We start from the raw sequence: 21,897 nt of genomic DNA on the forward strand, positions 1-21,897 counted from the left end.
CGTCAGCTAGCCCCTTAGAGAGGCTCAGTCCCCCAGCACCAGGAGCTCCGCGCGCTGCCTGGGGGGCCCGGGGAGGAAGGAGTGGGGGGTTTGCTAGGAAGAGCAGCAAAAATGATCCGCGTGTTGCAGACAAAATTTGATGTTTGAACCTCTTGTGACTTTTTATTTATTTATGCAAACAGAATGTAGCTTTATACAACTCTTGTGTTGTTGTCTTTTGTTAAGCACATTTCTCCTCAGTATAAAACGTTACTAATTCCTTTCCGACACAAGATCCTGGAGCTGTTTATTGCAGATTCAGGAGGCCAGTTTTCCCGTAAAATGTTGAAAAAGCGATCTTTATATTTTTGTAGCTTCTGTGTGGCATATGGTATGAATGTATGGTATGAATGTATGCTATACATTTTTTTTTAAAGAAATTACTGGATTAAAAACTTATTAGGATCAAAAAACTACTTTTTTTTTTCTTTAAGAGACTGCTGAGTTGCTCTATTTTTTGGAGCGTGTATACAGTAGTCAGTAAGTGGTTTGTCACCCAACTATTTGATAAATGACTAGTGGGCCTTAACACTACACCTATGCTGTTCTGGCAAAAATTTTGTTGACTGTGCAGCTTTCAAAGTAGGAAAGGAGGAACGTAGCTGGATTAGGGGCTGTAGGTCTTCAGCAGGCTTGTGACTTAATTGGGAATATCCTTTTTGCTACCTGGGTGCTTGTTCTTTTGCTAGTTAGGGTGTACTTTGAGATGGCTTCCCAAGAGGGTAATTACTTTGAAGCTAATTAGAATTTGAAGCCCAGTTACTGGATAGCCTCAGGTGTCAAGTTAGCGTTTTGCTATTCCCTGCTTGCCCACAGTTTTCTGTTTTACCTTGAGCAAGTCACTTAACTTCCTTGTGTTTAAAATCCTTTAGACCAAAAAGTAAGGTATTTATAAATGCAATGAAGTCCTCAGGTGGAACAAGTGATTTTGATGGGGACAGATTGTACGTGACAGTATTTTGTATTTCTTGGTGTAAAAAGCTGGACTTTTTTTTTTTAATTTTAGAAAACTTTTTTATATATATTTACCTGTGGTTTCATTGTTCAGTCTTCCATGCTACAGAGCAGATGTGTGTACCCCATTTGAAAAACTGTTTTTAAGTGATTTTTATTTTGATACTGTATTCCAACATCCACCCATGATACTTAGAAAAAATCCTGATTCGTTGTGTATCTTGGAGTTCTGGTGGACAACTTTGGAAAGGTTATAGAGAAGGGTGATCACAAATTACTCCTAGAAAACTAGAATTTTGGTGGTCTTTTGATGTGTCAGTGCCTTCTGACGCACCTCCCTTACTGTTTGTTTTTTTGGGTTGCGAAATAGCCTCTGTGGGACTGGGCTTGTATGCTGGGAAAGGGACATCAGCCGAGGCTGGGGAGAGGTGGGACAGCTGGTTGGTTTGTGCTGTCACTTCTGCTGGGACCTGAGTGGTGGACGTCATCCTCTGGTTTTCTCAGAGGGCAGCATGTCTCCGATGACTCCCAACAGAGAGGACACAGCGTAGTTTGGGCTTGTCTTATTCGTGGTTATTTTGCTTCTGTATTTAAGTAGGAGAGGAATAGGGAAAAATATGGGTTTTCTGAAAGCTTAGTTCAGTTTTCTATCTATACGTGTTGCTTTTTTTTCTTTAAGTGATGCATTTTGTCGTTCTTGCTAAATTATACTGAAAGCATCGTGATAAATATTTGATGTTTGAGTTTGTATGATTTTCCGGTTGGTTTTATAGGTAAGAGAAGCTGCCCAGGCCTTATTGTTAGCAGAACTGAGAAGAATCGAACAGGCAGGTCGGAAAGAGACAATTGATGCGTGGGCTCCGTATTTGCCACAGTACATTGACAGTGTTATATCACGTAAGTAACCCTGTGTTTAATCTGAAAATAATTGGTTGCTAGATAAAGGCCAAAAAAAGGGAATTTCACAAGCAAATTTATGAACACTACTACAAAAAAATGCATTTGGGTTATATATAACAGTTTCTGGAAATCTTCAAAGTGATTTCACAATCGTGAAATTGCGCTAAGATCCCTGGTGCTGATCAGGTAAATAGAGCATTTCGGTACCTATCTTTGGGAATGAAGGGGCTTTTGCAAAGGCCATCCATGCTGCTGAGGGGCTAGGCTGTAGTTTGTAGGTTTCAGGGAAGAAATCTACTATGAAAAGGGCTGATAAAATTACAAGCTACTGGTGGTAAAGCACAGACTCTTTTTTTCAAGGAGTCTATAATAAAATTATAGAAATGGCTATAAAGGGATCCTTTGGTATCCCCAAAGTATCAAAGGATGCTGAAAGGAGCTAATGCAGGAAATGTCCATCAGCATCTGCTTGGCATCTGAGGTGATTCCAGCCCAGCTGGGTGTTCAGAAACACTGGCTACCAAGCGCTGCAAGGAGACATTGGGCAGAGATGGTAGAATAGTTATCGAGGATTCATTAGGCCGTAATTTATGGTGATGGTTAATCAGGTGAGCATGAGATTACAGTACTTCCTTTGATGTTGCAACACAGAACGCTTGAGAGAAGTCTAAAACTAAAAGTTAAGGGGCTTTAGGGTGTTAGAAGCTTAAGCTGGTTTTGCAAAATGCGTGTAGAGCGCAGAAGCAACAGAGAAGATGTCTTGCAGTGCTCTGCCAAGATGTCTTAAGTTGTCCCAGAAGTATATCAAGAATGAGAGCTGTTCCTTTTTCATCTCTCTTGCAATTTATAAAATGCAAGAGAATTTAAAGATACAATTTGTTAATTTTGAAAAACAGTAAGTCATTTTATACAGGCCTCTGCATAGTCTTTTTTTGGTAACTGGCTGTTCATGCTAACCTTCTGACTTAGCTTAGATTATATATGCTATTACCAATTCTTTTGAATCATTTACTCCTCCTCTTTCTGATTTTCTCTGTCAAATTCGTGTCCCTTTCCTGATGTCACTTGTGTTAACACAGTCACCTTATTATTCACTTGGTCTGCTTTCTCTGGATATTTAGTAGAAGGCAATTTAAAATATTGCTATGAATGCAATTCTGTAACACTACTTCAATTATTTAATGTGGTTTTAAGAGAAAACTGTTTTTCATAACAATTGTTTTCTAACATCTTCATGTCCTCATTTCTTTTTTTTGTTAGTTGATTGGGTGTTAACTGAAGAAATGAAATGCATTACACCAGTACAAATTTAAAATCTTAAAACTGTCAGATGAAACAATTTGTAGTTTTGTATGATTATGGACCAAACAGGGTTAATCTTAAAAATCAGCTGATCCCTTTTGATAAAATGCTGTCCATTAAAACATTGCACTCGTAAGTGGAAAGATACAGGGAATTTCTTTTAAATACTTTGCTTGCAACCTGTGAGAATTGCTTACGTTTCTGAATGATTGGCCTTATTTGGAACAGTTGGTTGATGGGCAGAGAAGGGTTTTAACAGAATTTAGTATTATCAAGGGCACATAAGTCTTGTGTGTACCTTGAGCCACTGCATGCAAATATGTATTTACCAAAACATTAGGCTTCTGACTGTAACTGTGCACATATCTCTTGAATTAATACTGTGATATGCAATCTAATATTCCTTCTCAAAATAAAATCAATCGTTACTGACCGCTGTTTAAACTGTTATGTTTTTCTCCAGATCAGCTATTTTCATTTTATTTGTTGATAACAAAGCAGAGATCGTCCAGGCTCTAAGAATCTATTCTTGGAAGATGTGTCAGCGTCATAAGATACTCTGCTCAATTATCTGTCTAGAAACTTGCCTTTATAGAACAATGACACAATATAAAGATATAAAGAGATATAAACACACCTGCCATACATAACAAAGCAGTAAAAAAATATATTTTAATGGATGAGAATGTTTGCTTTTAAGTAGTAGACATCCATTTTTCTTAAGATGTGATTCTTTTTCTACTGAAGAATGTGGTTTCCATTCAGGGAAGGATCTCTATTAAATACCAATTGATTTTTGAGAGATGTGTAATAATCTTATTAAATCTAAATTGAATGCATAAATTACATGGAACACAGTGTTTTCAGGTGATGTTAAGAATTTGCTGGTGAGGCTAAGCTGTTGTTAATTACAGCCTTTAGCCATGTAGCATTTGCCTTATTACGGGGATGTTGCTGCGCAGTTAGGCGTGCAGCCAGGCAGCGAATAATAAGCGTTGTACGTACATGCCAGAGAGCCTTGGTTCGTGCTGATAGGTATTTGTGCCATTCGGTAAGTTGGGATTTATTTTTTAATTGATCCTTTTCTGAGGTCAGTTGTACGCAGTTTGTGGAATACAGCTGTAGTTGCCCTCTAGTCTCGGGGGTAGCTGCTATAGCAACTGTTGATGACCACTAATTTCTTTCCTCTGGAGTAATGCTGATTGACCTTGTTGGGTGCAAGGTTATGGGCATAATTGTGTTGTTGAAGTGTATGTAAACTTCTTTGTAATGCCTGCTTGCTTTAGCCAGCGGGCTGGTTCCAAAAAAGGAACTTCTGTTTAGTGTACTTGAAACCAACTGGTAATTCATACGAATTCCAATCCTTTTGCCATTTCTGGTGCTTGTCATTACTTACACACTTCCAGTTGAAAGCTTGAGAAGAGTGTGCAGCCCTATTTTGCATGTGCATCAGCTGGGAGCGTAATACTTGGTTCTGCCTCTTGTGCCTGTGTTCAGGCCGTAGGCGTGGATGGCATTTGTTTTTATACAGTTGTTTAATAGCCAGGGGCTGACTGGTTTAAAAAAAAAAAACTCCAGTATTTTTATGTATTCAATTCAAGTATGCATACAGCAGTATTTGGGATTTTTACTAATTACTAGCAGATCAAAGCATAGCATTTGATTTAACACTAAATTAAGATAAACTTATCTTTCAGAACCAACAAGAAGGTTTTAAAACAGGAAAAAATAGAAATCAGCTGAGGAGTATGGCTGAATGAATGACTTGAATGTAAATGTTCAATATTGTTAAAGCACAGATATTGAAAACCTGTAAAACAGATGATGAGTAGCAAATTGAAATTCATTTTTTTTATATTAGCAGTGTTGAAAACTATATAACTTGAACCAAGTTTGTGCTTCTCCTGAATGGCAGGGCAGAGATGGCACTTAATAGTGTTACTGTCTCCAAGAGCATACACAAAGATGCTGTCATCCTGAAGAGGAGTAATAATTGTGGTATCAGAAAGGACAAATGAAATACTTAAGGAACTAAAAAGCTTGCTCTTGTGGGTAGGGAGTGAAGTATACAGATGTTTCCTTAGTTCTAATATAGGACATGATAATAGAGAATACCTTTTTTAAAAGGTCTGGGGAGGAATTGAAGGGGATAAAAATAATTTAAATGGCCCAAATGGATGCAGTGGATTTCTGAAAAGCATAGTTTTGTGCTAGAAAGGCAAGCAGAAGAAATACGATAAATCAAGAAATACCGCTTTGTTTCTTTCATCCTCCACTTCTCCCTAACTCCCCTCTTTATAAAGGGGCATAAAATATTATCAGCATATTTGTGTCCAGCACATCTTACTGCTTTACAATAGTTCTTATATTCATTTTATTCTTGTATTCTTATATTGCTTTTTGGACGTAGCAGGTTCCCTTTTAATTGAAACAAATGCTAATCCCTAATAGAAGTTTGCTGCTGATATGATACTTAGTCATATGCATTTAATTGAGTCTTGAATGTCTCAAGTGTGTGGTACTAGCAAACAGAGATGAAATCTTTTCACCATTTGCATATTCAGCGCACAGATCCAATAACAGTTTGGAACATGACCTTACTCAACAAGATCAAGCTAACTCTCGTGTCCCCCAGCTTTTTGATGAAATGCGTTTGGGAACTTGAAAGGCGAATTTGCACTGGATTATCTTTAAATAATCTTTTAACTAATGCAAGAGAGACTATAGTGAACAATAGAGGTACAAATTTTAGAAGTTTTGTTTCAATCACACTGCCAGTTACTTCAGTGAAAAAGTACGTGCTCGGCCAGGTTTTATTCCCATACCCGTTTTTGCATTTTGATGAACACAGAAAAATGTGAGCTGGTACCACAGCGCGTATTGAATATGGCATCTTAGGAAACTGTTTCATCAAAATTAATGTTTATTTAATTCAGATTTTTTTGCAATGTGTGGTAACATTTGCAGAAACAATAACTAAGGCTTCATATTTAGTAACAAATTTGTAATTTTTTTCTAATATTCTCATGGATTCATTTTTCTATCACTTCTCAGTATTTACACAATAAAAATGCAAGATATATATTTTTTTAAACTGTGTTTTTAATTGGTTTGCTTAGATTTATGCACACAATTTGTATGTGATGTTCCCTAACAACCTGATGATCAGCTGAAAGTGTTAGGATTGAGTGTGTAAAGTACAGTTAGGTTTCTGTACCTCTGTTGTGATTTTATTCTGCAGTTTTTCATTTCACAGGTATTTTACTCTATGAAGGTTTTGTTTTGTTTTACATCTGTCAGTTTGTTTCATTTTTCATTTGTTTTTATAAGTTTGTTTACCAGTTAATACTTTAATAGCTCTACACTGTACAGTAATTGATTGTTCTTAAGATGCTACTTTTTTTTTTTATCCTCTAAATCACTTGTTTGATATGAATAGTCTTCCAAATGACATAGGAGACTTAATGGAGTAATAACGTGTTCCTGTAGATCTATTACAGTCATTATAGCACTGGAAAGTGCATTTCTAATGTAGTTCTAAAGCTTTTTCACTTTCAAGCTCCACCAGAATATGTTAATTTAGACTGCAGCATCCTACGTTGCCTTCTGCAGAAATGCTTGAATCATTTAAATACATGCTGAGGCGTGACAGAGGATCTTGGTTGTGCTTCTGCAGCCATGTTGAAGGCAGTAGTTGCATCTGTAATGAAGATTTGGGGGGGTGGCTGATTATAAAACTTCATGAAGTCTTCTTGTGGCATGGTGGTATCTGAATCCGGTTAGCCCAGCCCAGAAGGAATTGCCTGTTTTTCACGAAAATAAGCCTTTTACTAGTAAGGTGGTGGCACAGAAGACTATGCATGGTGTCTTCTATTCATATTTCTCCCTTCCCGGTTCCGTCTTGGGTTGAAACATGACGGTGGTGGTCTAAACATAGTCAGATATCTCACAGTCAGTGCAAATGTGCAAATAAAAATTAGCGAAGAGAAAGATGTTTTTTTGGGGGGGAACGGGACAGGACAGGACAGGACACTTCGCTTTATGAAGTAAGTGAGCCGTAAAATCTGTTATTTCCCGCTGCATCTAGTTATTTATTCATTTGACGGTGGTGAACTATCAGATGTGGAACGGGAAGTCTTGGATTAGAGATTAGTATCTTCTGATCTTTGACCACTACCTGTTAAACACATTGCAAACAATGAGAATACCCTGCTGAATGTCAAATAAGACCTTAGGATGTTGTGCACGATGACACCAAACACAGACCTGAAACTTGCAAGTGGTAGAGTTGTGGAAGTCACTTGGTGATATTGTTTGTACATAGGCAACTGCAGTAGCCTGTGGTGTACCCACTTAGGCTATATCTGTAACCTATTTTACTTTTTAATTCTCTCTTTTTGGTGATTATATTTTCTTAGGGTCAAGGGCTGTCACACGTTAATAACTTAACACCTGGCATTATTAGCATATTTGGCAAGAAATTAATTCAGAATTTTTTATCCATCTGTAGTGTACTACAAATTGTAATTAAATAATTTGGGTGCTGAGATCGTGAGTGAGCAAGAAGCTGCCAAGGTGGCAGGAAGGAAATCTGCTAAATACACGTTTAAAGGAAAGACGAAGAAAGCCAACAACTGGAAATAGGCCTGGTTTGTAACTGTCACCTGTGTGTTTTCTGCTCGTTTTGTGCAGATAAGGTGAGGTTTTCGAAAGGGAGCGCACAAAGGGCCAGGGCAGGGTGTGTTGTCAGTGCCAGAGCTGCTGCCTGGCCTGGAAGTTGTCCCCAGGCTCCTCGACCTCGTGTGGCTTCCATGGGCCTGGCAGCAGCCACTGGTGCAGGATGGGGGTTTCGTCAGTTTAAGCCTCAAGAAGGTTTTGGTTTGTAACGTATAGGCTAAGAAGACAAATTATTTATTTATGACTTATTTTCTATTTGGTACATGATGGATGGAGTGAAGCTCTGCCCAGCCACGTAATCGTTTCAGCGCCGCAGAGTCCACCCTAAAGCATCCTGCTGGAAAAAAGGTCCATTAGCTCTGGCTCGGCACTTGACAGTTGTCATCTCGTGCTTCGGGTTGATTCAGAGCATCGGCAGAACTTTGACCAGCTCGGGATACGCAGTGTAGAAGTGCCCAGCGTCTTGCCAGGGTCCTGCTAAGTGTTGGCTTCGTGGTGTCTTGGAGCAGGATGGAGCCGTTCAACAAGCGCTTTTTGTGTTTGTAGGTGGTCATCTGCCAGCATAAGCAGTGCTTGGTTTTGTTCTCATTCCATGGTTACTTCACGTAGGGATTATACAAGCGTGGGGTTGTAGGTCTCTCTTAACAGGGAGATCAGTCAGCCTTTGGGAAAAAACTACTCATTGTAGAAATAAAAAGGGGGGGAAAGGCATGTCTGACAGCATGCATTTATTATTTACTGGATACTCTAGCTGTTGGAGTGAGTCTGAATAAGAATATATAATACAGAGGTGCTGAAAAAAATAGTCCAGACTTTGTCATGATTAAGTGTTCTTTTCATAGGTGTATTAAAAAAGTTGTTGCTATCCTACAGGAAGACTTTTCATCATTCTGGCTGAAAGTGATTGCTTTGCTCAGTGCGCACCATATTTATTATGTTATCCCCTCTTTGTTTCTACGCAGCCAGCTGAGATGTCTCAGTGAGAGAACCGTGGCTCTGCAGGGTAAGCGGCAGGACCAGGTGGATTCTTTCTGAAAACTAAGTTCCCATTTCACGTCAGTGTCTTTGATGAAAAAGAGAAAGGGGAAGCCCTACAGTAAAAGCAGAGCGTGTTTATTGGGCTACAGACAGTGTTCAGCCATTAAGCTGAAGATTGTAAATACGAAATTTACAATCCGAGTTCATATTCATACCAAGTCCTGATTTGTCAGGTCAGTGCTGGATCCCAACCCATCTGTCACCTCAAAGCCGTTCGGTTGTGAACGATGCCCCCGCGCGTCTCTCAGAGAAGCAGACGTGTGCAAGACAGAACTGTTTGGAGACGCTGTAAGCAGCCCCCGGCTCACTTTGACACCTGGGCAGCGGGTGGAGGAGCAGGCAGAAGGCCTGGGAGGCTTCGAGGAGGATCACCTCGAGGAGGCCCCGCTGCGCCCCTGTGGCCTCCGCAGCCGCGGGCGGGAGCTCGGGGGGTCGGGCAGGTTGGGCGCAGTTACACAGCGCGGCCTAGGGCGAGCGATGAATCTGTGTTTGATTTGGGCCTTCACACCCAAAATCGGCACGTCAGCTCGTCAACCCCAAATCAAATGTTAACGGATGTGTAGGCAATGCCAAGAATTAAAAGTATTGGAGGTGGTTTAGCCATTGGTATTTTTCCGGCTCCCACACGGAGGAAAGCAGTGAAGCTTTCAAAGCCTCATTCACGTCCTGTCTGCTGAGGTTGTCCTGCAGCTGTAAATGTTTGCCGTGGCCTTGCCTGCTCCTTCTTTTCCCAGCAGGAGATTGTTTCTGCGTAGTGCACGGTGGTTTTCCGTGAGGAAGGGTTTCCAGGTAGAGCTCAAAAAGGGAAAATTTCTTCCTCCGTTACCTACTAATGTTAAGAGTAAGGACTGTATTCCATGTAAAATGGATTCTGCAAAGTGATTTTTTAAGGGATGTCTTTGCTGAGTATTTTGTTCTTTGTTTTTATGGAGATCAACGTAACATTTACACCAAGCGCCGAAGCGGCCATTTCACAGGCTGCGTGCGGTGGAGCCCCCGAAATCTTCTGGTAGTGGGTTAGGCCGCTAAGCAGCGGGGAGACTGATGTATTTTTAAATATGTGATGTTACTGCAGATAGGAAAATGGTTACTATGTCTTTAATGGAAAGCAAAAGGTTATCTTGCCATGGCCTTTGTGTGCATGTGCTGATGCGGTGGAGGCAGCAGACAGGCAGTGTGTGCGGAGAGGCTGGGGAGCGGGCCGGGATCGATAGGAGCGGTGTGAAGGGAATTAATGCGAGGCAGGCAGGCTGTCTGTCATCGGGGCTGCGGGGATGCGGGGCAGCGCTGGTCAGTCACTGCAGAAATCCGTTTTCAATAAATTCTGTCTAGAAATTAAGTTTAGACACTTCTGGTGCTTCCCGTATTGCTAAAACCCCATTCGTCCAGGTCGACGCTTGTAGCAAATTATTGTTTCTTTTAAAGTGGAAATCCTAAATAATGCAGCAGAATCAAATTAAAGAGAGAAAAATTTCTTTAAACTGCTTCAAATAATAATCCGTGTTATCACTGGAAAACAAAACAAATATGGTAAGTCTATAATAACAAATATTATGTTAGTTTTTAATAATATATTTCTAGTAGATATATATATCTGTTAGAAAGTTTTATTTAAAGCCAGATTAATTGAGTAAAACTTAATTAAACTTCCATTGATTTAAATGGGAGTTTTCGTTGAGTAAGGATACTTTGATTGGACCCCAAAGACTTTGCTATTTATACATCTGGTTGATCATTCTACTCGCGCAAGGTTTGACTTAACAGAGCACAAAGAATTAAATGAATTACATTTGCACCGCAACGTTTTGATATATTAAATGAGCGGTTTTATGATGCTGCAGTAAAGAGCTGTACATTTCTAAATGGTGTAAGTTTCTAATATGAGTGAATTTTGCCTAATTTTCCAATGTTTCCTAATACCTCAACTGGCTTATTTTTAATGCATTCCATTTTTTATGAGCTTTTTACTTCTAAAACCTGTTTCTAAGACAATTTTGGTAATTTTTGATGAATTATGTAGAAGGCATTTGTGTCCAAGAATACATGTTCCTTCTTACTAGATTTTCTTTGAAAGGAAGCAATAATTTATTGCCTGAATTATTTTTGCAACTGTTATTTTTCTCCCCTTTTGTTTTTATCTGTTCATTGTTTTTTAGGGAATGTTTAAATCTATTTAATCAGAATGATTGCACTTAAAATTTTATTTTAATTGTATATAATTGTAATAAACTTGTAACTTTTCATATGCTGAGCTTGGAACCAACTCAAGCAAAAGCACTTTCTTCCTTCCAGTGCGTTATTACTAGTCCTGCTAAGCACTCTGGAAAGGCGTAGCACATCTAATATGAAAGTTCAGCCTCTTTTCAGTAACTCAGGGACAGAAAGCAATGAAAGAAGTGATGTAGTAACTAAAAAAAAATCAAAGGCTTTGAGTTTTGACCCAGCCTAAACTTACCTTTTAGGGACAGCTGGACCCTTGGCTCCTACTGACTGGAGTATTTAAGCACAGAAAATGCACCCTCTGAGATGAAAGCTCATCAGTAGAGGCTTCATCCTGCAGTTTTCAAAAGACATGGAAACTCTGTACCCTTCTCTGTGTGTGGAAGGAAATCAAAGAATTCTAGACTATGGAAGTGATATTTAGGAAACAGCGGTATGCTTGCTACGTCTGCAGAGATTACCAGCTTCTTGTGTTAACCAGAATGCAAAATGTGAAGCAGTGCCCCAGAAATAACCTCCTCTTTCCCCTTCAGCACACTGACCGACTCCAGTGGGTATTTGCAAATAGTACTGTTAGGAAATGGTGGTGGTGGAAGGTGAACAGCAAAAAGTATTTTGACAGAGCGGTGCTGGAGCCCTGGTGTCCTTACTGAAGCTGGTAAAGACCGCACTGGGTGATACCCGGGAGCTGGCGCAGCTGCATCGTAGCATTAAACTCCGTTTTTAAAAGTGTCCTGAATAAGGTTCACGTGCAATTTGTAATTGCGTGTGATCTCTGTGCAGTCCTGCCAGCATGCTTAATGAAGTGATAGGCTATTGATTGGCAGCTTGTCCCAGCCTGGTTTTACATTTATTGTCACTGCTTTTATGTATGTTGACATAATGAGAAGGACATTCGGAAAGTTATTAAAACGTACTAGCTTCTTTTTACAGAGGTAGTGTCAGAATGAAAGTTAGAATAGGAATTGCTGTGTCAGGCAATCACTGTTACCACAGAGTGTAAGTATTACTTTGTGTAGTGAGCGCTTAGTATTTAACAACTGTACTAAAACATAAAAACTAGCATATTCATGAGAATGTTAAAGACTCGGGGTTAACTGGCTTTGGGATGTGGATTCACAAACTTTTGTGCATGCAGCCGACCCCCTGAGAGAGATCCTTCCCTTGTGCCTTATGATGGTACCAGCTCCTTTTCATTTATCAATCAAATCTTTATGTTTGGAGAGACGAGACTTTTATTACATGAAAACTACTCAAAGCTGAAGTAGTGCCTGTTAATATTCTCATAAAGAAGATATAAAAACGGCAGAGAAGCAGCAAGCACAGCAGGCAGTTCTGCTTCACCCAGTGCCAAGTGCCGGCTCGGGGCAGTGCAGAGCTGTTCACCTTCCCGAAGGCAAAGTCATTTCCAGAGACTTCATTTCTTGTTGAAATCTGGTTGGTGCTGACAAAGGGCTGTGGTCCTTTTTTTAATGGGGACTTAATGCCTCTATAGCTGGCAAACCTAACGCCGCAATCAGTAAAGCAGCAATCTCTTCATATAAAAAGATTTTTGATAGTATAGGCTGACATAAAGGGTGTATCGGGAGGAAAGAAATCTTATCAGGGCTTCTCGTCAGTCTGCTCTTTTAGCTTTCCTAAAGCTCTTTGGGAAGACTATTTGTGAGGCTGTACTTTTTCACCCTTAGCAAAACACTTCTTTTGATAATGCCTTGATTGAGTTGCGGTAAAGGCTGTATAGGGACTAATTAAAGATTACAGCCAGGCAGCGTATAAACCAGTGAATTATAACTTGAATCACGTGCTGCTGGTACGTGGCACGATTTGGCGTCCGTAATGTATGTCCAACAGCAATTAACTGATGCATCACAGCCAAAATGATGTGGAAGGACTCAGATGAATGAACGTACTCTGCAGGTGGTGTGGAAACAGCCCTTCGTCGGCGAGAGATGAGCATTAAGGGGAGAGGTAGGAGGAATCCTGCTGGAACTCCTCCGTTATTTGGCCAAGTATGTTAGGTTTTTGGCTAAAGATTTTAGTGTATCTGTGTGTCTGATATTTTTAATTGTGCTAGAAGGTGATGTAAAAAGAAGAAGATAGGAGATATTTACTTTGTGGAAAAGGTTTTTAAGAGGTAGGTTTCTGAAAGCTGCACAGAGCGCTAAGGGAAGTCAGAACATAGTTTCCTTTTGCTTTATCTGTGTTTCATAGCATTACCTTGAGTCAGAAGGTAATGTGTGTTTTTTCCTATTGGAAGGATGTTATCTACCACAATCACTGACTTTTGTGGGTGTTCGGCTGTTATTTTTCCAGCTGGAGTAACCACGGAAGCCATTCAAACTGCTACGGCAAGCCCAGATGCGTTGGGAACAGAGGCAAAAGTTCAAGAGGAAGAGCACGATCTGGTTGATGACGACATCACGGCAGGTGAGCACTACCCCAATGAATACGCTGGTTTTTGACATACTAGATACCATGCAGAAGGGATGCAACACTTTGTGCCAATTTTTCCATACTCTTCATGAGAAAATGAAATACAGAGGCTGTTTACGAAGGAGTACGTGCTATTAGAAATAAAACGAAGTTATTCAATAGTAAAAAATGCAGAGCTCTAAGCAAAAACTAAATACCTGCTTAACTGTAGCTACTGTACTATTAACATGTTGCTACTGCAAAATGTTCCCTATATTCCAATGTGTCTGGGGCTTTTTAGTCTGCTTGCGACTGATATGCTTAGCTTGTAGTTCTTGAAGAATAAAGGTTGGTTCTTTACAGTTATCCCTTAAACGATTTACCTTAAACAATTTACCTTGGTGAAAAATCCGATGCAAGGGTGCTACCATCATAGTCTGCTTCATTGAACTGAGGTTCTCAACGGGAAAGAGTTGTTGGTTTGTCACGCACAGAATTCAAGTGTGGTTCAGTTCTAAAAATACCGGTACAGCTTTTGCCGTTGTTGTAGTTCATTGTAAACTAGTAGATAAAGTTGAGAGCTATGATCCCTCCAGGCATATTCTGAAATGACAGACCATACAAAAATATGCATTTAATTATGAGCAGTTTATCTTTTGATATGTTTTTTCATGCTTATTTATGCAGTGCCATAAGGAGAATATCTGTGTGCTCAATATCAATATCCTCAGAATCTGAATGACTCCAGTATGTATTTTAGCATAGCATACTGCAGATTATAGAGCACAAAAGCTATCTTTTTTGACTGAGCTTTTTATAGATTTTTGTGAAAGTCTGAAAGAAAACTATTTATTTCTATTGACCAGAAGACAGTTAGTATGACAGATCGAGTTTTGGGTCAAGTCTCTGGTTGAAGGTGACTGAGACAAGATTCCTGCTGGTGGAAGAACAAACTGCTTGGAACAAAGAGTATTAACACGAGCTATTTGTAAAAAGCTAACAGGAAATAGTCAAAGGGGAGGGAGAATGCTGGGGGTGCCTTAAGTGGCCGGGGGAAGGTGCAGGATTCATCAAGAAACAGCAGTGAATAGAGGCTGAAAAAAATGGAAATAAAAAAATGGGGAAAAAAAGGAAAGAAAAAATAGAAATAAATTCATGAATAGGCTCCAGGTACCCTGGAACACAGATCTTCCCAGGATGTCCGTTACATCAGTCTTCTTTCAGAAACGTAGCATCTACCCGAATCCACATCTGTGGGAGACCTTCTGGTTCCTTTTCTGGAGGCTTTAGCGCCAGCAGTGTTACGAACAAGTGGGTGTTGTGTCTGGGGCAGCAGTCTCCCTCTTTGATGTCTGATGTTCTTTCCAGAGGAAAGAGAATGGAAGTAGGGTGCTTTAATGGAGCAAGTTCCAGGTGATGTGCGTTTTCTTGCTGCGTTCTAGACTCTTAAGGTCTGAGGTTTTCAGAAAGCTCTCCACTATGTTGCTTGAATCTGAAGCTAGTAACCGTTTTCTTTACAGAGAAAATACTATTATTAAAAGGAATTGAGCTTTAAAAACTATATCCCAAGATGAAATTTCAGTCAACAATTGAATACAACTACATTAGTGTTTGTAGAATATTAAAAAAAAAAAGTTTTAATTCAGATAATTTAAGCTTCACCTTGTCATCTTAAAATATGATGCAGTTTCTTTCTATAGTGGTCCTCTTAAGGCTAATTTTTATTGATTTGACTGCACAAAGTAATACTAGTGTGCAGTGGTCGACAGTTTTTTTTTTTCAATTCAAATTGGGATTCACCAAATGCTTTCATTTATCCAAAATAATTTTTTAAAAGGCTCACTTTCACATCAGTACTTTTAGAGATTAAAGCATTTTAATTTAGCTGGCTGAAAATATTTCAGTAAGACACCGCAGTGCCTATTAAGCACTTAAAAACCTACAAGCAGGAGGTATTTAGAAAATAGGGTCTATCTTCAAATGCATTGAAAAGCCATGCAAGAATTGGCTTCCAAAGTAGCAATAGCACGTGCTGTTATCTTCAATAGCTAGCAGGCTTGTCTGGGTAAGTAAAACTAGGGCAAATATTTTGCTTAAACAATTCGCGTGTGGACAAAAATATTTTTTGCTAATTGGGCATAAAATCCACTGACCTCACTGATCAGAATTGGGCAATTCATCATGATGGCAAGTTGGCTTTATTAAAAAATTATTTTATATTAAATATTTTGTAATTTTGTAATTTTTAATCCATTTCATAACCTAAATATAATTTATTTATACGCCCACTTGCGTTCACAGCTGCACACGCACGCGCTGCCCGGGCGCCGACGCGCGTCTCCAGCAGCAGAGGTGCCCCGGGGAGCAGTGCTGCTCCTCGCGCCAGGGGGGCTGCTTTGAAAACGCTCCCTTCCGTCAGGAAACCAAAACGAGCCTCAGCCAAGCACGCGCTTACATACGACCTGTGCGTGTTGCAGAGGCTGTTCTGATATATTCCGAGAATTCTAGCAGCTGCGGTGGTGTGCGTGCAGAACGTTATATAGAAAATAAAAGCGCGGTTTTATACTGATAACGTTTGTCAGCTTGAAAGTTTAATCTTTCAAATCTTTCCCTGCAGTATTTCTAAATCTGTTTTCTTGCGTAATGATTAGTATTTTTAAGCAATAATTATCCGCTAACTAGTGAAATCAGAAACAAGAAATATTGCTAGGTTAAGCCATATTCTGAAGTTAAAATGGCTCTTGAATCAGTAACAATATTTGTCTGTATTGTCTTAATGATTCAGCAACGTATGACTATGATTTTTCGATTTATCTCTTATCTGAACACACCATCACTGCTGTTGAAGTGCAGCAGGACATGCAGCGTATTTGCAGAAAGGTTTAATTTCCAGCATTTTCCCATACTTTGAGTAACACTTATTTCACTCCCAGCATCTAGATATTCAGATGTTGGTAGCATCTAACTACTTTAGATGGTTTTAATTCCTAGGCGAAGCATTATTTTTTGCTATAGAGCATTACAATTTTTAACTCAAAGGCGTCCACTGTAATGAAGGAAAAATATTTCAGCTGTGTACTAAAAGCTGTGTACTGCTAAGTTATATACTGTGCTTTTTGTTGCTGTTGTTGTTATTTTTTTCTTATTGTTATTTTTGATATATTGAGTTTCTGGACTACTCTGGTGGTTTCTCTTCATTCTCTCCCCTCCTGTTGGAGCTGGACGTGGAAGCAGCAGGGACAGGTGCCACTGCCCATTGCTTCCCTCCCCTCAGCAGCCAGACCTCCACTGAAAATTTGGTGTGAAGTGGAGGTGCACAACAAATGCAACCATCTGCCATCCCCAACAAACAAGCCAGTGGCCCACTGTTCAGCACAATAAGGGTGCCAAAAGAGTCAGTCTCTGGATAAAGTTCCTGCTGGGTTGCTTTTAAGTAGGTTAGACCAAACCTGAGCACCTTCTACAAACCCTGTCACATACGTTTTTGCATTTCCAAAGCCCACCATAGAGAGATCAAAGAAGCTTTTAATTTGTGTTTAATAACTCACTGGAAAACCATCTACCATGTCCTGCGCTGACTATTGTGTAAAGCATCAGAAAAAATAGATTTTATCAGCTAAAACAAGCTTCGTCCCTTTCAGATGCTAATTAAGAAAACAGAGAAAACACACACTCATCTCTCTCATTTGGTCTTTTCTGTTACAACTAAAAATGGAACGTGGATGCGCAGATAGGAGTTATTTGACATGTGAGTGCTAATTTTTAATGGAGTTTTTGTGTGTAGTAACGGGAATTTTGAAGCACCTTGAGAAATGTATTTAATTGATGGGTAATTGTAAAGAAAATTAATCACGAATCTAGTTTCCTAGCATTTGTCGTTAGCTGTCTACAAGAAAGCATGAAATTGTAGGTAAAATATTTTTTAAAAAACAACACTTTATTTAATTGTAGGGAATGTAACTCATGTAGAAAGACAGGCTTTTTCGGCAGAGCTGCACGTCTTTGAAAAGACGTGGGCATCTGCCATTGAAGCAGATGTCACCAGTAAATGCCATTGAGAAATCTGTTCCCTGTAAGGGGGTTACGGGCTGGACATCTGTCGGAATGGCATATGTCAGTGCTGGGACAGCGCTACGTGTGTTCCTTAAGTGCGAACTCAGGAGAGCTGCTCTGTTTGGGCGTTCGGGGTGCTTTCTCACTGCTGGAAGAAGCGTACAGCAGGCTATTTAAAAAGATAACTTTTCATTTAATTGGGGATACTTCTCGGTATCCGTATCTGATACACAACTTTATACCAAGCATCACACAGTGTAACTAACGAGCATCAGTCCTTGCACAGTCTTATTTCTTATGTGAAATCGGGAAAGCGTTCAGCATCACCGTGTGCATTATACATCAGTCCTTCGTAAAAATCAATCTGGGACTCGTCTGAAACTCTTTTGTCTGTTCCGGTGGCAGATGTCTTCTTCCAGCTCTGCGCAGTCTCCCTTTGTGCTGTAGTTACTTCAGAAAATTTCATTAACTTGGGAAAAGTTAGGTCTCAGCGTCTTAGTCAAACATTTGTACCTTAATTGTGTTCTTCTGACTGCTCATCTTTTCTCAGTGGTATTAGCCAGAAATGCTTCAACTCGATGTTTTCGTTAATTTAAGACTTCTGAGATATTATTACAGTCAAAAGAAAAATGTTTAGAATAATCTGTTCAGTTGCAGAACTGGGGTTTTAAGGAGGCAGAGGTCATACAAGCAAGCGTTGGTGCCGACACCCAGCATTTCCAGAGACGCGCGTAGCAATGAGCAGTTCAGTCTCAGGCTTCCCTTGATCCACCTCAGGAGGTTTAAGCACCTACAGTGCTGGCAAGGTTTAAGTGTCTTGGGACAAGTTCGGTATAATTGAGGACCAAATGCTTTAAGAAGCTGTTTTGCTGTTAACGTGTGTAGTGTCCGTTGCTTCTAGCAGCATTTACCCGTGTAAGTTAACCATGTGTCTGTGGAAGACGGCTCCTGTGAGCGTAGCCTTAAGGACCTAGGAATCAGGAATTTCCACGTGGGTATTGCTTTCCAAGAAGCTTGTGCTGGTTAGTATATGAATAATTTATTCGATGACCAAGATATCATTAAATAGAGTATACTACTTCTTTAATGTTTCCTTTAGTCTTGGAAGCCAGTTCCGGCTGGGATTTGGAAAGCTTGGTGTTGTTTTATTTTAAGTTCACTGGGCTCTGTATCCTGCTGTCACTGCCTACAGTTTTATGCAACAAGTACGTCGTTTTTCGTCTGTAATCGTGTAAGTTACCTGCAGAATTTGTGTATGAGAGGTCATGTCTGAGAGAGAGGTCACGAAGACCTCCAGGGATGGGGACCCAGCCATTTCCCTGGGCAGCCTGTTCCAGCGCAGCACAACCCTTCCAGTGAAGAAATTTCTCCTGGTATCCAACCTAAACCTCCCCTAGCGCAACTTGGGGCCATTTCCCGTCGTCTTATCGCTTGGTGCTTGGGAGAAGAGCCCAATCCCCACCTTGCTACAGCCTCCTTTAAGGTGATGGTACAGTACAGTAAGGTCTCCCCTGAGCCTTCTTTTCTCCAAGCCGAACGACCCCAGCTCCCTCGGCCGCTCCCCCTAAGACTTGTTCTCCAGACCCTTCACCAGCTTCGTTGCCCTCCCAGAGGCCCCCACGTCATCACTTTAAAACGCACTTGCTGTGTACTGCTGTTGTGATTTTAATGCTCTATCACTTCCTCTGACCTATTTTCCTCCTCAAAAATAACAGGTTTTGCCTCAGCTCTAAGTAATTCCATGTTGGAGTTTAAAACAAAGCAATGAAGAAAAAGAGAAAAAAAATATCTCTGATATCACAGAAGTAGCTACAGGCATCCAGTAGCACAATAACCTACCTGCTGGGCAGGGAGTGCTGGCCAGCAAACATCATATGTAAGTCTGCGTGGTGTGCCAGGGTGGGATCCCACACGTCCCCGCAAAAGCCCCTCTCCTTCACCTTCCTGCCCCAGGACAGCTTTGTCTGCTCACTTGGATGGGGTGAGTGCCTGTTGCCTCTCCCTTGCCCTGAACTCCTTTTGCCCATCCTTCTTGCACGTGGATGCTCTGGCTCTCTCCCCAGAAAACCCTACTGGCCCCCCTCATTTCTTCGTGTTCGCTCCTCTCCACCAGCCGTGTGCGAGTGGCAGTGCTTTTAAGAGCTTTTAAGGTCAGAAGACCCGTTCCTGTTGGTGCTGTCTGATCTCGTTTTATTCTAAACAAAACAATTTTTCATGAAGATGGAGATCTGAAATGTATAGCAGGTTTTTTGGAACATTTTTATAGTTGCTGTTCTTAAAGCATTTTTATACGCTTCTTCTGGACAGATAATTTTTCAAGCTAGTAGTTCAGAACAGCTCTTATCTAAGTGGCATATGGAAAACCCAACAGAAGTTTTAAAAAACAAACAGACAAAGCCCAAACACCCTAACAATAACTTGTATTGGAAATGGCTTGTTTTCACATTACAGCTCCCCAGACTAGAGCGATCTGAAATGGTTCAAAAACAAAGCGTAATGTGAGCCATACCGAACTTTGCTACGAGCTCACCGTGTCGGTAGTACTTTGTATACGCGAAAGCTTTAATTTTACCTACTTAAGCAAGAGAGAAAAAGAGTGGAGTTGGTCCTTTTCGTTCCTTTACCAGTCTGTGCACTTGGATAAATAAATAGATGATCTAAGATTCAATAGGCCAATAGCAGCATATAATAGCTATTCAGAGGCAATTAAACTGCCTTTTTTTCATGCCGGCATGTGAGCGTGCCCTTTCCCAACCTTCAACTTGATTTGTGGTGATTCAAAATTAACTTAAAAGTCTTGTTTGCTGACAGCTTAAAGCTTAATTGACTGAAAGCCAAATAGAGCGCGTTCCGCGTTCAGCCCTCGGCGAAGCCGCGCGCGCCGCAAGGCAGCGGCCGGGGGCCCTGCGCCCGGCTCCGCACCGCTGGTGCTGTGCACGCGGGCTCTCGCCCAGCACAGCGGGGGGCACGGAGCTGCTGGGGGGCTGCAGGGGGCTGCCGGCCGGCCTGCCCTGCCCTGCCTCCCGCTGCGGGTGCGGGGGCTTCCCCCTTCCCAAGGGGGCAGGAATGGGAAGAGGAGAGCGACGCCTCCCTGCTCGCGCTGATTGCAACAGATCCAGAGGTGAATTCTGTGGTTCCAGTGGGATCCGCACCAGTGTGACGGAACATTGCTCTGACGACTCTGCTGACAAACACAGCAAATAAGCATTAAAACGTGCATCACCCACAGGTGCAGAGGCAGACCTGAAAGGTGGCTGGGTGCCTTCAGCATCGTAGCAGGAACGGGGCAAGGGGCGAATGGTCCCGATACGGCCCAGTACAGGGCATCACCAGCGCGTCCGTGTCGTGTTGGGGGCAGAATGCACAGCGAATCGCAACCCCTATCTCAGCCTCAACACTCTTTCTTTCTTACGCTTCTAAAAGCCTTCCGTTTCCCTCAATATTTCTGTATATATAACATTTTCTGTAGAGAAAAAGCTCGTTTTGTTTGGGAGTGGTGATGCCCAACACGACACGTTGTTCCCATGCCGTGCTCACTGGGGGCAGGTTTGCTGCCCTCGCAGCTGAACGTTGTCCCACCCCCGTGGGGACCGATGCCAAGCATCACAGGGGGTGCCTCCAAAAATAAACACAACAGTGGTTTTTTGTAGTTCAGAGTGATCAGTAAGTATGTATTCGATACATCTTCAGGATGCATTAAATCATTTCAAATTAAATAACGTCTTTAAGCACTGGGAATGTATTTTGATCTGTCAAAATCAGAAAGATCTTAAAAGCAAAGTACCTGAAATTGCCAGAGGAGATATAAGTGCATCAGAAAAACATAATCGCACCTTACGTGCTTTCTCCTGTAAATTCTTAAAGTTCCGCTCACATGAAAGTCAAATTTTAGTGTATGAAAGATAAAGAACATGGATTCTGATATTGCTCTATTTCTTATTGATTTCTTGGCAAATCATAGCTATCTAATTTTTTCTGCCTTCCTATTGATTTCCAATGGGAACAACATCTTTTTCATAAAGCATCAGGAAAAGTTGCCATTCAGTTTCAAAATGACTATAATGTAAAATAGTTTTATGTTCCTTTCAATAAAATCATAATCATGCTTCAGAATGCGAAGCCCAGATTTGTATTGGCTTTATTGAAGTTTTACCTATGTCCACGCTGATCTGAAACTCAGGAGTGGATTCCCTTAATTGACTCTTATCGAAATCTTTTTTTTGGGGGAAAAAAAAACCCGCCTTATGTTTACATTTTTCTGGCTTTAGTTATGCGCAAGCTAGTTACTCCTAATGCAAACAT

At 40.8% G+C, this 21,897-nt stretch overlaps 1 protein-coding gene across 5 annotated transcripts in view; it reads left to right on the forward strand.

Moving 5' to 3' along the window:
• Positions 1 to 21,897, forward strand: part of WDR7 (WD repeat domain 7) — a 114,448-nt gene that overhangs the window by 27,757 nt on the left and 64,794 nt on the right. For all 5 annotated transcript variants that reach the window (XM_080572475.1, XM_080572478.1, XM_080572479.1 and 2 more), the window contains 2 exons: positions 1,767 to 1,890; positions 13,444 to 13,557. In XM_080572475.1, the coding sequence (XP_080428601.1) occupies positions 1,767 to 1,890; positions 13,444 to 13,557 (238 nt within the window). The remainder of the gene's footprint in view (positions 1 to 1,766; positions 1,891 to 13,443; positions 13,558 to 21,897) is intronic.

The sequence above is a fragment of the Anser brachyrhynchus genome (genome assembly GCF_964034855.1).
Source record: "Anser brachyrhynchus genome assembly, chromosome: W".
Classification (NCBI taxonomy): domain Eukaryota; kingdom Metazoa; phylum Chordata; class Aves; order Anseriformes; family Anatidae; genus Anser; species Anser brachyrhynchus.